Source organism: Nilaparvata lugens, chromosome 3, assembly GCF_014356525.2.
Source record: "Nilaparvata lugens isolate BPH chromosome 3, ASM1435652v1, whole genome shotgun sequence".
Taxonomy (NCBI): Eukaryota; Metazoa; Arthropoda; class Insecta; order Hemiptera; family Delphacidae; genus Nilaparvata; species Nilaparvata lugens.
In genome coordinates, this window is record NC_052506.1 from 12,442,182 (window position 1) to 12,463,114 (window position 20,933).

At 34.2% G+C, this 20,933-nt stretch overlaps 2 protein-coding genes across 2 annotated transcripts; one reads left to right on the forward strand and one right to left on the reverse strand.

Moving 5' to 3' along the window:
- Nucleotides 1-5,347: 5,347 nt before the first annotated feature.
- LOC111049243 lies at nt 5,348-8,796 on the reverse strand. Its single transcript, XM_039425389.1, has 2 exons — nt 8,253-8,796; nt 5,348-5,723 (listed from the first exon to the last, which is right to left on the reverse strand). Exons 1-2 carry the CDS (start codon nt 8,647-8,649, stop codon nt 5,593-5,595), a joined length of 528 nt encoding a protein of 175 aa, XP_039281323.1. The 5' UTR covers nt 8,650-8,796; the 3' UTR covers nt 5,348-5,592.
- Nucleotides 8,797-9,000: 204 nt separating this feature from the next.
- On the forward strand, nt 9,001-20,760 carry LOC111049242 (vacuolar ATPase assembly integral membrane protein VMA21 homolog). Its single transcript, XM_022335272.2, has 3 exons — nt 9,001-9,258; nt 16,222-16,327; nt 18,760-20,760. The coding sequence occupies exons 1-3, from the start codon at nt 9,226-9,228 to the stop codon at nt 18,888-18,890; spliced, it is 270 nt and encodes an 89-aa protein (XP_022190964.1). The 5' UTR covers nt 9,001-9,225; the 3' UTR covers nt 18,891-20,760.
- The last annotated feature ends 173 nt before the right edge of the window (nt 20,761-20,933 follow it).

Below are 20,933 nucleotides of genomic sequence, written 5' to 3' on the forward strand. Positions count from 1 at the left end.
TTCTAGATTGTTGCATCATTTTAACCAATCCTCAATAATTACTATATGCAAACTAGATGGAGTTGAAGAAGATCCATCGCAAACTAAATAGTAACAAATATCGAAAATTGTAAAACTAAAATAAATTTGAAGGCTGCGATAGAACAGTCATGGCCATTGAAAGCGTAGCAAAGTGGATAGGAACCCTAGAAGAGTCTCATTGTGCTCATGCTGTTATAATTTGAAAATTATATTATCTATAATAAAATAAAGGAAAGAGCTGGCTTATTCACGTACGGGATAGGAAAATTATGTATGACGCATCATCACGTCTGAACTACAGGACTGATTAACGTGAAATTTTGCATATCGATTCTTAATTAACCGAGATGGTTATAGGCATATTTTCAATCCTTCAAGATTTCATTACGTCAAGTTTTAAAATAGACCCTTGCGGAGCACGGGTTTCCTGCTAGTTTGGAAATAAATTATTCTAGGAGAATGTCGATTTTCTTATCGGCTATCATAAGGAAAATGTTTTTTGATTAGCTCTGTTTCTCTTTTGACCCTTTCAAACACATCTCTATAGAACTCTCGCTCCTTCGGCTACCAATATACAGCTATTTCTCCTGCTGAGAGATATGAATAGCTTATTAAAAACAACATTTTATTGCGAATCTTTAAATGCTTTTTAAACAACTACAATAATGTAAACAATGCTTTAAGAACTACAAAATTGATACAATGAGACCCGTCACGAAAAGCTTTCTTCTACATTGTATGTGCGGATGTTGTCCAACAGAATTCTCTTCATTAGTTTATGATTCAAGTAGTCATAAAAAATCTGGTGTAGCGCACTCACACAACTTTTCTTGCCGTTATGAAAATTGATCACCTGACGCTAGTGTTCACGCACATCTCAAGTCTACTATTCAAAGATCTGAGCCAGCTGGTGACAGGACAATAACGCTGGAGACTTACGAAGTCTGCTATCTCTTCATAGTGAATGATTTAATAGAATCAACAGTTTGCAAATTGAATAATTTCATTTTCTCGAATTTCGAGCTTATTTTCAATTTTAGGTGAAAATGTTAATAAATATTAATTGTAAAGATTTTCATGATAATGTAGATCTGAAGCTTGATAATAGGGAATCTAAAATCAAACTGCATAGATGGGGCAGAGCTCCTTAAATTTTCACAGATATGGCACTTGTGGCAGTTGATAGAGCTTATCAATTTTAGGTATAAATTTGATCAAAATCGTTGGAGCCGTTTTCGAGAAAATTGCGAAAACCCCTGTTTTTGACAACATTTTAGCCGCCATCTTGAATTGCATTTGATCGAAATTGTTCGTGTCGGATCCTTATAGTGTAAGGACCTTAAGTTCTAAATTTCAAGTCATTCCGTTAATTGGGAGATGAGATATCGTGTACACAGACACTCATACAGACCAAAAACCACTTTTTTGGACTCAGAGGACCTTGAAACGTATAGAAATTTAGAAATTGGGGTACCTTAATTTTTTTTGGAAAGCAATACTTTAACATCCAGAAAGCAATAATAAACACAAATAATCACTAACATCCTTCATATATTATTTAATTTCAGACAGAATATAAGGGTGATAGTGATTTTTAGTATTTGATCTTTTCCAAGAAGTCCTATCAAAATACTCATTATATTATTCTGCATTCTTCTCAATTTTCTGCAAATCTTGGTCTTATCAAATTAGGTCTGGTAAGCTTCCCATAAACTATGTCTAAAAATAAATTATAAGTTTATAAAAAAAAAAAACACTGGAAAGAGTTTTGATACTAAAGCTCCAGTTTAAAAATAATGGTTCTGAACTAAGTTGAGTGGACCGGTTTCACTTAGGTCTATTAAATTTAACCGTACTTGAAAAATTCATGACATTGTCCGATTTGTTTATTGGTTCCGTTGGATGATTTATATTAACCACGGTTAAATTATTATTGACGTACGTGCAACCTATAGTGTATTTTTCAATCAATCAAAATTCATTTTAAGCTTTGTCATGCTAGTGATTCAGAATATCTTGAGGTGCGTACAGATATACGCGCCGCGAACATGAGCAATTCAATTTTAATCAGCTGACTATATCTGTATTTTTACAGAAACGGTAAGATACAGATATAAAAAGCTTGGCATCAGCTGATTAAAAGTGAATTGCTCATGTTCGCGGTACGTAAATCTGTACGCACCTTAAGAGAGGATCACGGATTCAGCGAGACTTGCACCAAGTAGTTGAATTGATCCTATCTGTGTTATAAATAATATCAATAATTGTAAATATTTCGCTCAACCCGTTTCTGTAAATACAGGATGATATCATTTCCATTATATTATGAGTTATTATTCAAGTTCCTAAATATTTCTCCCATCACGATATAAAATATACACTAAAAGTTTTCCATGAATATCAGACTGTATGCCATTTTTAATAACATAAATCCACAATATTTTTCCATACTACACTTGAATTTCATGGAAAATTTCATTAAAACTGAAATTTGTGTTAAAGAATATTCAACAACGAATTTCCAAAAAGAGATTATTTATTTGACCATAACAGAACACATTATTTAGAGTATAAAACCAAACTCACAATATTGATATGAAAACTACCGGAATCTATGAAATCTATCAGTTACTTCAAGCACCAATCTGGTTTCACAATATTAAATATATAAATTTTAAGAGATATAACATTGACATATTTTACATATTTCGATCACAAAAGTTGTTAGTAACAAAAGTATTTTTACATAAAATGGAAAAAGGACGTATAAGTGAATCATTTTCAATAATTGTTCTAAATGTTGATGACTAACTTGATAAACTCTCACATTGAAGCGAAATAGTTACTAAATATAAGGAAATATTCATCTAGAATAATCTTTCAATTTAATAATAATTGGACCTAGACCTAATTCATTGCAATTTGATTAAAGCCCGGTTTCATGAAGCTCAATCAAGAGATTTGAATTGAATGAAAAAGACTAAGATATTGTCAAAAAAACCACTGATTTATTGAAATTAGAAAGACCGGTTTCGGTTATCAGAGATTGACAATGGTGTAATAACCGAAACCGGTCTTTCTAATTTCAATAAATCAGTGGTTTTTTTGACAATATCTTAGTCTTTTTCATTCAATATGAATAATTACCACAATATCAACTTCTCAACTACACAAAAAGACATTTGAACATGGTCAAACCGGGTACAATAAAGGCTGTGCAAAGGCTAAAAATAAACTTTCTACTGGTGATATTTTTCAAAGTTTTTCGATTTGTATTTCATCAAGCTATCAGAATGAAAAAGGTTTATCAGGAAAACATTATTTTCCGATCATTACTTTTTGAGATATGAGCGCCTAAAGTTTAAATTTTTGGGACAGAACATTTTAAATTCGGTAAGAGATGACGACTCCATGAAATTTAGAGGATAAATTCTTCATGGTATTTTTGATTGAATAAAACAAAAAAATTCTGAAATATCATTTTTTGAGAAAGTTATTCAATTTACCAAAAATAACTCAACAAAAAGTTATTTTTGGTTATTCTTAGTTAATTGAATAACTTCCTTAAAAATTGATATTTTCAGAGAAATTTTGTTTTATTCAATCAAAAATACCATGAAGAATTTATCCTCTAAATTTCATGGAGTTATCTCTTACCAAATTTGAAATATGTTCTGTCCAAAAAATTTAAACTTTAGGCGCTCATATCTCAAAAAATAATGATCGGAAAAATGTTTTCCTGATAAAACTTTTTAATTTTGATAGCTTGATGATATACGAATCGAAAAACATTGGAAAATATCATCAGTACAAAGTTTATTTTTAGCCTTTGCACAGCTTTAATAAGTGTGCACTAGAATAAAATTATCGATAGTAACTGTCTCCATAGAAATAATATTTTCCAGTGAACTCGTTGTAAACCGTACCTGATTTGAACATGTTCAGATGCCTTAATCGAGCTTGAACAATATCCGGCAATGAAAGTTTCTGATGAATTTGTTGATAAATTAAATAGTACAATATAAATAAATATTACAATATAAATGTAAAATTAAATATTGAACAATATCCGGCAATGAAAGTTTCTGATGAATTTGTTGATAAATGGAATATTAATTGAACAGTCAGACCTTCAACAATAGCGCCATTCCAATAACCAATTAGCCCCTATTTTCAAGAATCTCTCTCCCTCTCTACATGAATAAGGATTTAAATAGTTGATGAAATTTTGGATAAACCGGTCAACAATTTTGATAATCTTAGACTAGTGGGACTGAATATTTATTAATATATTTGGACACACAATAATTTCAATTCTGCAATACTTATACAAGTGGTCAATAAGAAAAAAATAACAAATTTCAATTACTAAATAAGAATACTGGGTTGGATAGGAATAATAAATAATCATTTCTGTTTATCTATTCAGGATATCGACCTTTCAACCTGATAATTAATGAGAACCTTCAAACCACTATTAAAACATAAAAACTATAATCTATTAAGGCTATTGACCTTTTAACCTAATTGAAATTAATGAGAACCTTCAAACCAAAATTAAAACTAAATCACCAAGAAATAATATTGTAAATCTATTCAATCTCCCCCTCCCCTACCAACATCCTAATATATATACTTGAATTATAGTAAAATTAAACCTCATACATATCATACTGTCAGGATGGACTGCTCTATCAAAATACTGCAGAAAAAATATTTACAAAATTCAGTTTAATTTTGGTCCTGAAACTTAAATATTACAATTCTAAATCAATTATATATTTTAAAGAACTGTTGATTGTTTTAGAAATTTCCAATACCGGTTGGTTTTATTTCAAAGTAGCCTAGTTTATTACAATAGTTGACAAAAAAATCGTGTCTTGAAACAATGAATATAAGAAAATACAAATCCTAATACTTCTTGAATATTTTATCCCTACCCGATTTATAAGTTTATTAATAACAACTAGTGAACGGTCTTGAATAGGGGTGATTTTCACTTGATATACTAAAATTCACATCCTACAATCAACAAGAGTAAATAATATAAAAGTTCAATTACAAGAAACCTCACACAAAACAAATAACGAGAGAAAAACTGTTTTTAGACCAATAACATGGAATATCCTCAAATGGAAACCTTAAATGTTATACAGTATAACCATAGAGAAACAATAGCGTAAGTAGATATTCCATGGTATAGGACGTTCATGTCGCAACTTTTACTGTTATCTCAAGCCGATAGTCCACGTAGTTTTTCCCGTGTAGCTGTGTGACGTTGGTAGTCTCTAATATTGTGCCTTTCATACACTCGTAAAAATAGACAATAATAGACAGTAATCGGCTTGAGATAACAGTAAAAGTTGCAACATAAACACCCAATACCATGGGATATCTACTTACGCTATTGTTTCTCTATGGTATAACTGAATTTCGAATAAGAAGTAGGTCTATTATTCAATGGAGAATGAATCTGAATATGATAACACTACCTCGTTACCAACAAACTGCTTCAATTAACATATCAATGAAAATGAAATTATTGAGCTCGTTGTTTAAAAAGAAATTCGTTCATATGTAATGGCTCATCATAGAGCATCTATAAGAATTAAAGTTTGAAGAATTATCCATACTTCTGCTCTGATGTGTTGTTGGAGGTGGTTGTGGTGAGCCTTCCAAACGAAAGCCATCCGAAATGCACTCTGAAAAACAAACAACTACATTAGAACTCAATCATGACGGTCAAATGTGGTGGTAGTCATAGAATTGATAATGAATATCCACCTTCAAATTCATCAAGTATTAAATATTTTTGTTTAGTGAAGCATGTGAAAACCAGGAGTACCCTATTATCGATAGGGCTTGAGTTGTGGCAGAGTTCCGATACCTCCTCTGTGATTAATTAGTCCAGTCAAAAGGTCGTTTATCAGGAAACAGCCCCGAAAGAATTTTTCTCGACGGTTCTATAGGCCTATGTATTTTGGGGCGCTGAATTCGAATCTGAAATTTGCTGACACGCCAGAGGGCGGCTTCACCCCCAAAACCCCTAAAATTAATTCTGAACAGGATTCCTTAGAAATTTTCGAATTTAGAAGTCTAGAAAATTCCTAAGCAATCCTGTTCCGAATTAATTGTTCTTTCAAGTTATGTGTGGTTTTTTATCTATACTAGAAAAATATCCAAGTTGTATAGGGTAGAAGTGATGGTTTGCATAATTTTCAAAATCCCTTAAAAAATACCTCTCTTTTGAAAATTCGTAGCTCCGGAACCAAAAATGATAGAATACTGCGCGACCACTCAATTTATTGGAAATTTTATTATCTTTGATTTTGTAGAGAATAAATTTTTCTCCAAAAAATCAAAGTTTTCGTGATTAAATGGAAAAATTAAAAAAAGTCCGAAATTTTTGGGGTTTTGGGGGTAAAGCCGTCCTCTGTCGTGTCAGAAAATTTCAGGTTCGAATTCAGCGCCCCAAAAAATAGAACCGACGAGAAAAATTCTTTCGGGGCTGTTTCCTGAAAATGACCATTTGACTGGACTAAATATAAATGTCGGTTTTGAGGGTTGTGAGAAAACGGCAAGGGAGAACGAAGTTCTGGCTGCTCAATCCCTACGAATCAAGCACTATTTAGTTATTAAACCTAGAGGAGTCACGCAATTGCTCAATAAAATATAATTGATTAATTGCCGAGACTGGTAACGATATGCAATGCCGCATCTACATGTTGGTCCAATGAAGGCCAATTTCGACAGCGCCAGTGTGTAGATGTCAACGGTGGATACCGCTGGCCATCATCTAGCACTGGTCACATTGCAGGTTGGGCCAGCTTACTGGGCCAAAATTTAGATGCGGCATATTGCCTTGTAGCCTACACATGTTGGCCACCTGGTGAGCTTATGTTATGTTATGTTTGAACGGACTCTCGCAATCCAGTGTGATATGCTAGGCAGTCTCTTAAGACTGATTGGTCCTCGTGACCTACGTGATTTCCACTCCTGGTCTTTTGTATAGGTCCTTCCACTGAGGGAGAGGTCGCTAAATCACCTCTAGGGTGATTTCCACCCCAAATCACCACCCTCGACTCAGCTTCTTCACCCACATTTGAGCCTATAGTTTCACCCATCTTTGGTGTCTTGGGATTTTTCTTTTCGCCACCCCCCCCCCCAAACTTTGCAGTGTCAAAAGCCTCACCTCTCCCAAGAAGATTTGCCTGAATGACAGTTTTCTTTGAGCAGTGATGAGATTTGGTCTCTCCACCCGCAAAGTCGTGACCTACGTGAGTTCCACCTGGCCTTTTTTTTCTTTTTTTTAAGTAGGTCCTTCCACTGAGGGAGGGGTCGCCACATTGCCTCTGGGGCGCCTGGCGACTGGCCACCCTCATCTCAGTCTCTTGACCCACATTTATGCCTAGAGTTTCACTCATCTTCTGGTAAGCTTGGCCGCGTTGTTCTTCCACACTGCATTATGACTATAGTGAGGCCCACGTTATAATGGCAGTGTTTGATTAGCAATGGTATTGCTATCCTTGTCTATCATTCAACAAAGCGGATTGCGCTATCTCTTTCTCGCTTTGCTCTTTTGCCAGATCATCTTTTAACAATGTGAAATTAATAATTAATTAACAAAATATTTCAACTTTATCATAAAAATTCATCATTAAATTATTGAAAAATATAATTTATTGCTCAATAAAATATAATTGATTATTTTAAACTAAAACTAATATTAACTAGAATTAACAGTTAATATTACAAAAATAAAACTGTATCAGCTACTGTCAATAGAAGGCATCGACAAGACAGAGGTTCGGCAACGTTGTTCTCTTATCTTTCTCCACTGCCATTATAACGCAAACCCAACTATAGAAACTCATCAAGGCCAGCATCAGCAGCAACCGACATAACCGAAATAAAAACTACCTAACTAAAAGGGAATACAATAATAAAAGTTGAGCAATAAAGATAAGGCCTATAGCACTTCAATTACACAGAAAAACAGCAGAGCAGAAGACAAAACAGGAAACGGCAAGCATTGGTTAACAAGAGTGTGGATAGGTGGTTTGCCAGTGCTAGCCTTCACTCGACAAAAATCGGAGAGATGGCCAACGAATGAAAGCGCTGGCAAACCAGTCATCTACACTCTGGCGCTTTTTGTCATTTGTACGGATTAAGCCAGAGTGTGAATGATTCATTTTACCATTCTAAAACAATTAATTAAACTAAAAACATACCTTGTCTTGGTCTCTTTGGATGATTTTCAGTGGTAGGAGCAAGTGCCCTCTTTCGTCTAGCATCGTCAATCAATCGATCGTTGTTCGGGTGACTAGTCATCCGTTGGTTGCAGAAATCGTCAGTATCCATTAAACATTCATCGCTGGATTCTGCTCTATTACTGATGCTGGATGATGTTAACATATGATAGCCATAGTAACCATTTGATGAACCATGGAAATTAGGAACAGCATTGGCAGTATTATTTAATCCTGAAGCACTAAATTGTTCAGCATGGTGGGGTTGTTTACTTGAGTACGTTACAGGTTTGTTACTATTGACTGAAAGTTCAAACATACCTTGAGCATGCATTTGACTTGGACCACATGGTGTACCATAATTAGAAACTGAAGGCATAATGAACTATTATTTGAAAAAAATCGTTAAATTTGTTATGCAAGTCAACCTAGATTCAGTTCGCCGCCTTCCGTGTTTAAGAAAGGTTATCGCTCTTTTTCACAACAAAAACACAAAGCACAAGCGCCACTGCCACCACTGCTATCCGCTACCATTTGTAAACAGAATGACCAACTGCATAAATAATGCCATTTTAACACTACTTCACCTTCTTACTTCTTCAAGTCGAATCCAAATATGAGTATTAATTTTTACATACAATGTTTCAAGTTTTTTATTCCATATCTTCTCATATTTTTATGATTTTTGATAAGATGTAAATATTTTATATTAGAGCGACGACAAAGTGACAGTCATGTGCTCATGGGTCAGCTGATGTGATTGAATGGTTGGTGGGTGCGTTTGTGAAATTGAGGTTAAATGTGTGTTTTGCATATTATTAAATAAATTCTATGTTAGACAATTAATCTTTATAACTAGAATAAAGTATAATCGTATTTAATAATTCAGTATAAATTTATTCTAACAGTCTAATACTATCAAGTGATCACTCAAAATAGTTCCTCGATTGCAGCCATGCAATCAAAAGCGATGGCCGAACAATCAACTGTAAGTACTACACCAGAATATTATTTTTTTTCCAACTATATAAATGTATTTCATACTTTAATTCATATCCAACGACTGGGGACTCTAAATAAGCAATTTTGAAAATGTCTTGTCAATTACATTAAAAATAATTACATTTTTAGTTTGTTTCCGTACTCATGCTATGAAGGTGCCATGTCTTTAAAAAAGAGAATCCTTACTCAAGTCCCCAAGTGAGTAGAGTGGCCTTAAGTCATTGAGTGAGTCAATTCTTTGCGACGTATTGAGTACTGTATGTTTTGCATCTCCTTTGGTTTGGCTATTTAAAGAATTCAATAGCTTTGGGAAGCTGTTAGGTTTCCTCAAATCTGCTTTGCTTTGTGGTATTTACAGCTTGTTCTACCAGGACCAGTATAATTCAGTAATACAGTATATTTAGTCCATGACCGGCAGTGGCCAAACAGACTTTGTCAAAGTTTAAATCAATTGAAACACAAGATAGCTGCAGATAGTTTGTTTCATGTGGCTTTGTAAATGGACTTCAATTTTAAATTATGAAACAGTATGAAACTGTTTCACAAGTCCACTGGTTTCATAGTTTCTCAGTGAGTACAGAGGGTAGTTAATGAGTTTTTCACGTACCAGCCTACAAAATTTTCCATACTCCAGCTCATGAAAACGAATCGGAAGTCTGTTGAAAAATTTCGTAAGGGGTAGTTTTCATCTGATTTTGACAGTCTGGAGTAGGGCAGGTTAATGTTGCCTCGTCTCCTGGTATTGTGGTGGTGCAGCTGGACCCTCTCCCGGAAGGCATGAACCTCACTCCTTGAGAGCCATAGAAAGCTATAAATGTACTGACTAGACTGTCAGTATTCTCAGACGTTTAAAATTGGCTTTCAGTGCTCCACTTAATGCGATGACGTGATAACGGATAACTTTCTTCTGTAGAAGGAGAATCCTTTCACAGCTACCCGCATGGCCCCTATTACCATTTCATGGCCCGCAGTACTATTTCATAGCTTATGTGGGTATGGAACAGCCCATTGTAGGCTGAAATCAAGTAGTTTTCAATTCAATTTTTCTTTTGTCTAGTAATGAAGTTTTCAATTCAATTTTCTTCTAAGCTGTAATTGAGAGACACATGTCAACCTCTGTCTTTTAGTTCTTTAGTTGGCTGGCACATGTCGCTTCACTTTCCGCATCAAAAACGTCACTCTGGCCTATCGGTAGCACAGCATGCCAATATGTCGCTCCGACGATAGAGTGGGGTGCATCACAAAACTCAAGAGTTTGACCTCCGCCTCACCAAGAGCCTGCAGACCACGTGCAAGGCAACACACTACGTTTAATCTCTTAGCAACATTATTAATGTGTTCTTCCCAACGTAGATTGTCAGCAATGTGTACTCCCAAGTATTTGGCATTTTCATTCAATTGCAAGTGTTGATCACCAATGCGCAAACGTGGACTAAAGTCTCTTTTCTTAACATTATGGAACTGCATCACACACGTTTTCTTTTGGTTTAGTACCAGCTTATTTTCTGTGCACCATATACTCATCTCATTCAAACCTTGTTGCGTTATCTTAATTGCTTCAGAAGAATTCCTGTCTACTAAGAGGTGACACACATCATCTGCAAACATCCAAATCTCCCCCGCTTGTACTGAAGTTGGAAGATCATTCACAAAAAGCAGGAAAAGAACTGGACCCATATTTGAGCCTTGCGGCACTCCTATGTTAACATCCTGTTGCACTTGTGATCTTATATGTCGAATAACATTATCCTTTCCCATGTGACTCACAGTGACCAGTTGTTGTCGGTTTTCCAAGTAAGTCATTATCCAATCCAAGGGTTTTCCTGTGATTCCATACTTGACAAGTTTTAGCTTCAACCTTCTGTGATTAACACAATCGAATGCCTTGGTCATATCGTAGAATATTGTGTACACCTCGTCCGTACAATCTACTTTATCGTACACTGCAGTTAATAAGGCAAAAATTGCATCTGCTGTGCTTTTTTTCTTACGGAATCCGAATTGTCTACCACTTATCAATCGGTGTTGCTCCAAATATGGAATCAATCTGTCCAGATAAGCAACTTCAAAAACTTTGGAATAGACTGATTGTACAGCTACAGGTCTATAGTTGCTTACTACATCTTTTTCATTCTTTTTATATATTGGGACTAGTTTAGATGTTTTAATCGCTTCTGGAAACTTCCCTTCTTCAAATGACTTATTAACAATCAACGACAAAGGTTCAACTATAATATGCGCTGAGGCTTTAACTAGTCTACATGGGATATTGTCAACTCCAGCACTTGGTTTATTGCACACTCTATCAATAATTTCAATCACTTCATCGGCACAAGTTGATCTTAATTGAAATTGACGACCATCGATTTGCTCGCAAACATCCTCTATAATATCTTGATTGTGTAATTCATCACCAATAAGGCTCTTTACCTCCTCATAGAAATATTTATTGAACTCTTGTGCAATCTTAATGGGATCATTAACTGGCTCATCGTCTATTTTCAACCTCATATTATTATGGATGAAAGTATCCTTTGTCAGACTGTGAACAACTCTCCATGATTCTTTGCTGATATTTCTTGACTTTATTATTTTATCTCGGTAGAATGCCCTCCTATTACCAGAAACCAATTGTGAGTGCTGTCTCTTTGCATTACAATACTCCAACTTAGCTCTCTCATCACCAACTTGCCGAGTCCTCCAATACATTTCTTTTAATTTTTCTTTTGACAATAATATGTCATTGTCAATCCAACTCATATCAAATGAGTTATTAATCTTATAGATCTTTTTTGGAAAACATATTTCAAAACAGTATCTATAATCGTTATAAAATTTATTTAACAATTCGTCACAAGACTTTTCACCATCCATGTCCATCCATTTAATCATGCCAAGTCTTCCAAAGAATTCGTCCATACCCAGTCTTGTAATTCTATTTCTCTCTATTTTCATGCATAACTTGGTCTTAACATGCACATCTATATCTATGTAAAGCCATCTATGATCAGACAAGGGTGTGTCTATACAGCCGCTTTGCACTTGTTTTATGTTCTCACTTATCAGTACATAATCAATTTGTGTTGGTACATTTGGAGTCACTCTAGTGTTCATTTTTATAACATTCAACAATTTGTGGGATTCCAACACATCAAAAAAACATCTTCTATTTACAGAATCAATATTGCCATCGATATTCATATCTCCACATATTAAAATAGGAACATTCAAACTTTCGAGTTGGTTCAACAATTGCTCCAATATTTCAATGAAATTGTAGAAATTATTATCATGCGGTGGACGGTACACAACAAGAAATACGAATTTATATTCAGCACTTTTGAAAATACATGCACTACCCTCAAACACCCCTTCAGTCATGATATCTTCATATAGCAATGGGTATGATTTCATGCTCAAGCTCTGTTTCAAATATATAGCAACTCCACCACCATTTGATTTTTTCTATTTGCTACTGCTACTTTATCATATCCATGTATTTTAAAAACTTTATCTTTATCCTGGTTTAACCAAGTCTCAGCGAACGCCAAAATATCCGGTTTCAATTCAATCAACTCAACCTCCAATTCCTCAACCTTGTTAAAAATAGATCTAATATTCAAAAAACATATACGTAAAACATTTCTATTTACAATTTTTTCCTCACAATGCGAGGAAGTCAAATAATTTATTTCATTACAATCAGTAATTACGTCATTTTTATTTACAAAATCTACTTTTCTATTTGTACGTTTTGTCTTCTGAATAAAAAACGCTTTAGTGTTACATTTTTTGGCCAACATTTTGAATCATTCACTACGTTTCTATACGTAAATTCTACACCCAATTTGAAGCTACAGTTGTATCCTTTGCTGTCCAATTTTTCAACAATAAAATCAACACTTGGGAATTCATCTTTAAGAAACTTTTTCACATCATCAGAAGTGGTTCCCTGCTTTACTTTACCAAGGTGATACCAAGCTTTCTTTGCACCACTAATGCAATTTTCCTTGTCATTTGTACCCACTATCGGTTTATTTTTTTGTATTACATAATTATTTTTCTTTTCCGTAACATTCAACCTACCTCCTGTATTGTTTTGAGTTATTTTATTTTTAGGTTTACTTTTTGCAACCATACTCCATGTTACGCCTACTTCATTAGATTCATTTTTATTTTCAACTAGATTTTTATTATTATCATCATTTTCTACAGAAATTCCACGATTGACTGGTTGAGCAGATAGGATTGTAGCTGCAGAGTCATTATCAGCAGGCACTATCACGACAGCAGCATCACTATCAGAGCTAATAACCGGCATGTTCAAATCTGTATTTTCTAACCTATTTGATTTTTCAATTTTTTCAACACGACTATTAAGCTGAATATAATTTTTATTCATTTTTGAAAGTTCATTCAATATCACACTAATTTGAGCAGCTTCATTTGACTTTGCATCGGTATTATTTTCTTTAGAATTTGAAATATATTTAGTAATAAGACTTCTTACCTTGTGCTTGCACATGTCACAATGCCAAGTGATATTTTCACCCATAGATATTATTCCGTAATAATCACTCGTAGCAATATTCACACACTCTATATGGTACCATTCACCACACATTCCTTCACAAAAAAGCCCATTATCCTTATCTTTCACAACTTTTTTACAAGAGCCACAATCAGATTTCTCATTACCGTTCGCCATCTTGTGACGAACATAGATTATGTGGCTTTTGAAAAGTTAGTGGTATGCCTAATGAGGTTGCTGTAATGCACCTAGTTCCTAATTTTTTCAAGGAGGTATATAACCCGTGACAGTTTCCCTGCAGTCTTGTCCATTTTTTAAATTCCTAGCTGCTCAACAGTTTCAGATGCTGCTGTTTTCCACTTCAATGAACAAACTAGGATGCTTGTTTTATCCAGATTGAGCTTCAATTTGTTGGTTAAAAACCACAACTTGACTTCTTTAATGAGTCTTAGTCAATTATTTTATGTTGAGTCCATAAGGTGGACATGAAACCCCCAGGGACACGTCAGGAAAACACAAAAAGCAAGTAGGCCAGCTGACCTACTAGTCGAAAAAGAAACAAATCAAAGCAAGCAAACAAAGAACAAAAGTAATTAAAATATGCGCTTACCAAGCTGCTGTTCAACATGAAAAACTCACGAGTGAGTACAAAGGTTTATCCAATCATATGTCTTTCAAGGCCCCCCGAAATTTGCTGGCAGGCAGATTCCTAATTCCTAGCCACCACCGGCAGCTTGCTGAAGAGCCTGACAGATAAATGAGCAAAGCCCGATCGAGTCCTGCTCAGTCTTTGGTAGGGCTCGTCCAGCCTTTCTCTCCCTCTAGTCTCATGTAGTTGTATATTCTGCCTCTTTACAAGCTCCCCCACATTTGCATGTGTTCTGCAGAGAGTCTGAAATACATAGTGGGAGAAGACAGTGAGGATCTTCTCTCTCACAAAGAGGGGACGACAGTGGGCAAGACGCTCAGCACCACAAATGATCCTCTTCTGAATGAGCAACACTCTCAAACCATCTTTCTCTCCACCCCAAAGCGTGAGGCCATACAGGACTATGCTCTGTAAAATATAGGAATAGCAGACTTTAAGATAGGATGCAGGAACACAGGATTTCAATTTCTTGAGCAGGAAAACCACCCTGCTCAGCCTGCAACAGACAGCCTCAATGTGGTCAGCCTAAGACAGTTTCATATCCAAGACAAACCCAAGCAGTGTTCTATCGGCGAAAAATCATACTCACTCCCATTTCTGAGGCTGGATATGATTGACTGCGTTTTATCTTCATTGAGAAGAAAGAGGTTTGTAGAAAACCAGTCCGAAGCAAACAACCTGGTCTCCAACATTTCAGTGCATCAACTCCATGACCATGATCGAAGAAGGTGGTGTCATCTGCATAGCAGACAACACTTCTGCCATCCATGCGAGCTACATCATTCACTGAAATTAAAAAGTCAATCAGTCTGTCACTGTACCATGGTGGTGCCATTGGAAAAATTCTTATGGTACTTCATGCTCCACACCTTTCAATGTAGAGGCTGCACCTCTCAGTTTAACCATCTGCTTTCGATCCTCCAAGGGAGATGCCACTGTCCTCAGAAGTGTGGGACCCAATCATATCTCTCTTGGGTTCACAGATCAATATTGTGTGAGGGACGCAATCAGACATTCCTGATGACGCACAATGTAAGGGTAGGGGATTTTCCATCCTCAAAAGCACTCTAGATGTTGTCAACCAATGCCAATAGAGCACTTGTGCATCATATACTCATGAACCCATGCTGCGATGGTGAAGTAGGTTGTTTCACTCGAAAACTACAGTCATCTGCATCTTCATCTCTGTTTCGATCATTTTTGAGAAGATGGAAACATTGTAACAGTAAATTATGTAATAGTAAAATTACTATATTAATTATACTATCTATAATAATTAAGTAAATTATGTAATAGTAAAATTACTATATTAATTATACCAACTATAATAATTGTAATAGTAAAATTAATCTCTGTCAAAACAATTCTGTATTTTCGTTACTAAATTGCTATTATTTGTGTTTTGCTAATGTTAACTAGACTCGTCAAACTTTCATGTAATTTGATTGTTTGGTATGTGATATTTCTCCATAATCTTACTCTTTCAATTAAACTTTCATGTTTCCATAGTGAGATCACGTTATACAGTCAATGGAAATTAGAGGACTGCAGAGTTGCCAAATTAAAAAGTCATCTTTTAATCGTAATCAAGTCTCAATAAATAAGCTCAAACTGATCTTTAATCCATTAAATATAATTGATTCTGCAACTATTCCTTACTGAGAACTTAGCTTCACCTTAATAATTCAAACTCATCTCCATTTCATTAATTATCGATAAATGAAAAGTGATTTTTAGAAACTTATTCTTAAATTAATGCTCTGTTTCAGGACTCACAGGATTTTGAAGTATTTCGCTCAATATTCTACTACTGTTTCTTCATTCTTATTGTGCCGTTACTCACATTCTTCTGTGCGAAATTCGTCATATTTGAACGTAAGTATTCGAATAACTGCAATTACAATAATTTATTGTCGGTCAGATTCAAAATCGATCATCTCATCAATATTTTACATTTTCGGAATAAACTCATCAAATAACTGTTATATTAAGTAGAAATAAAAATAAAAATCGTACTACCTTTTTTTCAATTATTTCATCACAGCATGTTTCAACATTGATGACATTTCAAGTCATAATGAAATGATCATTTATTATTTAACCGAAAATTATTATTGACTTGAAAATGGTATCAATGTTGAAACATGTTGTGATAAAATAATTCAAAAAAAATCTAGTGTGGCGCACTCACACAACTTCTTTTGCCGTTATGAAAATTGAACAACTGACGCTAGTGTTCACGCGCATCTCAAGTCTACTTATAAACAAAGATCTGAGACAGCTGGTGACAGGACAAAAACGCTGGAGACATACGAGGTCTGCTATCTCTTCATAGTGAATCATTTAATAGAATCAGCAGTTGGCAACAGTTTGCAATTGGATAATCATATTTTCTCGAATTTCAAGCTTATTTTCAATTTTAGGCAAAAATGTTACTGAACATTAATTGAAGAGATTTTCATGCTCAATCTTTTCCACTCGAAATGTTTTGTTCAAATTGTATCTTAAGCCTTATAATTGGGAATCTAAAATCAAACTTTGCATAGATGGGGCGGAGCTCCTGAAATTTTTACAGATATGGGACTTGACTTGACAATGACTATTTTAGGTATAAATTTAATCAAAATCGTTGGAGCCGTTTTCGAGAAAATCGCGAAAAACCCTGTTTTGACAACATTTTCTCCATTTTAGACGCCATCTTGAATTGCATTTGAACGAAATTGTTCGTGTTGGATCCTAATATTGTAAAGACCTTAAATTCCAAATTTCAAGTCATTCCGTTAATTGTGAGGTGAGATATCGTGTACACAGACGCACATACAGACCAATACCCAAAAACCACTTTTTTAGACTCAGGGGACCTTGAAACGTATAGAAATTTAGAAATTGGGGTACCTTAATTTTTTTCGGAAAGCAATACTTTCCTTACCTATGGTGATAGGGCAAGGAAAGTAAAAAGGGTACTGAGATTTTTATTTTTATTTCTATTTATATTACAAGTAGCCCTATACAGAAAAGAGACAACAACTGTTATGTTGTAATAAGAATTTGCTGTTCCACTAGATATTTTTTTGTGGTTGATCCACAAAAATATTCACATGTGCATGGGTAAGGAAGTGTCAGTTTTCACTATCTGAAATACGTGCTCTTGACGGGATGTGAAACCATTATTGTTCCAGCATAAGTTTATCAACGCTTCTTATCTCACTGGGATGGTCCTAAATTTGTCATTTGAAGACTTGGTAGTAAATTCACTTTAAACTCAGCAGCTCCACTTAAATAGCATCATTTCTTCTCGTCCAACTTATGCTGACAATTATTTTCATTTGAGTGAATCTTACTATAGTTCATGCATATTTTCCACTCATTATTATAATACACGTGTTTTCAATAAGATTGAGCAGATGAAAAATTTGAAATTGAAATTTATTCCTCCATTCATAACAACCTATTAATAATAATGATAACATAACAATATAATATATCAGAATAGGGGAAAATAGAAATTGAGAACCACCTCTGAGTTAAACTATGCGGAGTCGTACTTATTATAATGATGAGAGAATAAAACTCTTATTACAATATGAAAAACAATGAAAGGGAAATAAAGTACCTAGTATGAAAGAAAAAATAAGGTACCTTGTATGAAAAAAGAAAGAAAGCTGTACAATGCTCTTTTTGTTATTTTATACAGTATATAATTACACATTGAAATTACTGAGATGTTGCAATTATTCAAATGCTAATGAATTAATAATTATTATTAAACGAAAATCCAAAGTAAATGCTGTAATTCACCCCGAAGACTTCTGCTACTGCAAATATTGACAACAGGGTAAACAGCTAGATGGAAATTCGATGAGCGCTACTATTCAAAAATTATTTGTCAGCCCGGGAATCGAACCCAGTACCTCCTAATTGCCAGTCAGGAATGCTTACCCTTACATCAAACTGACAATCTCTGGATAGCAGCACTCATTTATTTCATACTAAGCATTACTGACAGCCAATTAGGAGGCAATAGGTTCGATTCCCGGGCTGACAAATAATTTTTGAATAGTAGGGCTCATCGAATTTCCATCTAGCTGTTTACCCTGTTGTCAATATTTGCAATAGCAGAAGTCTTCGGGGTGAATTACATAATTTACTTTGGATTTTCGTTTAATAATAATTATATAATTACAATTTAAGTGCGATTTATACAAATTATAAGTACAATTTAATTATACGTTTTCATTTCTCATTCGATGACTTGAAAGGTCAGCTATGAATTCATAATTCAAGTATTGTTTCTTGTTTTATTTCAGCAATATTTGGATCGACTGTGAACGGAAGTGTATACTCAGCCATTGTTGCAATTATCACTGTCCACATAGCATTGGGCTTGTACATCTACAAGGCATACAGTGAACCAGTAAAGCAAGTGAAACGCGATTAAAAACTAATATTGTTGGTTCTAATTATCACGGACTCAATAATGATTGTTATTATAGATAAGTACTTACGTTCTATAAAAATTGTCTCAAAGACTCGTATTGGGGATATGTGATAATAGATCTAAAAATAAAAATAATGATCGATTAAACATTAAATTATGAAGACTGTTTACAACAAACTGTTTAAATATTTTCAGTTATTAGATTTTTGAGATGTAGCTAGGCTAGTGATTTTTTGAAAATGTTCGGATAGTTTGTTGTAAGAGATAGTGTATTTGATACACATCCTAACCTATTGATGATAGTTAGTTGTATCGAACTGAATCAGCTAGTTTTTTTTGCACGGTAAGGTTTAATTGGGTATTGTAATTATTTCGATAATTGAAAAAGATTTTTTTAAAGTTTATTGAGTGAATATTGATGTTGTGAAACTTTTCCATTATTGAAGAGACTTGAGATATTGTCAATAATCAACTTTATTTCGATAAAAATTATTATTTTACAGCTGATGTTGGGTGCACTGCACACAAGAAAGCATGCTCATGTAAAATAATAACTTTTATTGAAATAAAGTGGATTATTGACAATATTTCAAGTCTCTTCAATATTTCTATAAAATAAAAACAATATCAATATTGGTCACATCATATATAGCATTGTTTCCATTTAAAATGGCTTAAATTTTATTTTTTATACATTGATAACAGAATATTCATCATATTGTTCGCTACAGCAACTACCTCTCTCAATAAAAAACTTTTTATCGGAAATTGAAAAGACAGCTTGAAATGTAATTCAGTGATTTACATATTGAGGCTTGTATTCTTCTATGACACGAGTGAAACAACATTTAGAGTGAGAACGACATTCCTCCACTCAGACAGACCACTGGTGTCCAAATGACTCATGTTGCATTGGACATATTATGACGCTTACTAGACTAGGGACACCAGATTTTGATGTCTCGGCTGGTGGCATTGAAGCTGATGCCCTGCGACCCGATCGGACACCAAGTGAGAAAGATTTAACCTCACTCCTGGTGTCTCGCTTGATGGTGTCCCAGCCTGGTATCATAATGTGATTCGAGCTTCATAGTTTTCTTTTATTCCATTTCAAATTAACTTTCCTCCGTTGTGAGTGAGCTCCAATTGAAATAAAAAGTGCAGGTTTCTTTTTTCTATAGTAGGCATACACTCAAATACGTACAGATATACGCGCCGCGAACATGACCAATTCACTTTTAATCAGCTGACTACATATGTATTTCTACAGAAACGGTATAAGATATAGATATAAAAAGCTTGGCATCAGCTGATTAAAAGTGAATTGCTCATGTTCGCGGCGCGTAAATCTGTACACACCTTTACGTAAGTTACATAACCTTTAGACTGTGTATTCCAAATTAAGACTTAAATCAGATTTGGGCAAATGCCTATTGTTTTTACCTTAATTGTATTTGCATATGAATAAATAAATAAATCATCATAAATGGTACTTGTTCACTATCCATTCAATAAATATGATTTGAAATCAACATTTACTTCTTATTTGAATTTGTTTTTGTTTTATAAAAATATTGCTGATAATGTAACATCATAATAATATTAAAAGTATCTATGGGTTATTTATACTTGAGTATCGAACTATGAATAGGTCTTTTTTAAGACCTATTGTTTTGACCTCATTCTATGTACTGTAAAAAACTATAATGAGTGATTGTATGCATCAACACATCTGTCAAGTAAAACAGTATTGAAGATCAATTTAGTCATTTTATTATTTGAACCGAATTAAAACTTTACAAAATTTTGTCTTCATCTTCAATAAATTAAAATCAACAGTTCAAAAAAGAAATAAAAACTTTTCACAAATAAACAAGTCTATTGTGAGTGGAATGTACGAGTACCTATAATTCCAATCTCCAGAAAATGATTACTTGCTAATTTTTTGAGGGAATTTCTGGTGGCTCAATTGAAACATTTTTGAAAATCCAGGTCACTGAAGTATAAGTGCAGTCGTGTACTAGAGTTCACGACCATAAATTG

Excerpts from the sequence above, each read along its gene's own strand:
- LOC111049243 (XM_039425389.1), bottom strand. The coding sequence starts at position 8,649 with ATGCCTTCAGTTTCTAATTATGGTACACCATGTGGTCCAAGTCAAATG. Across the intron at positions 5,724-8,252 it reads TCCAAAGAGACCAAGACAAG|AGTGCATTTCGGATGGCTTT; the intron begins GTATGTTTTTAG and ends TTTGTTTTTCAG.
- LOC111049242 (XM_022335272.2), top strand. The coding sequence starts at position 9,226 with ATGCAATCAAAAGCGATGGCCGAACAATCAACT. Across the intron at positions 9,259-16,221 it reads CGATGGCCGAACAATCAACT|GACTCACAGGATTTTGAAGT; the intron begins GTAAGTACTACA and ends GCTCTGTTTCAG. Across the intron at positions 16,328-18,759 it reads GAAATTCGTCATATTTGAAC|CAATATTTGGATCGACTGTG; the intron begins GTAAGTATTCGA and ends GTTTTATTTCAG.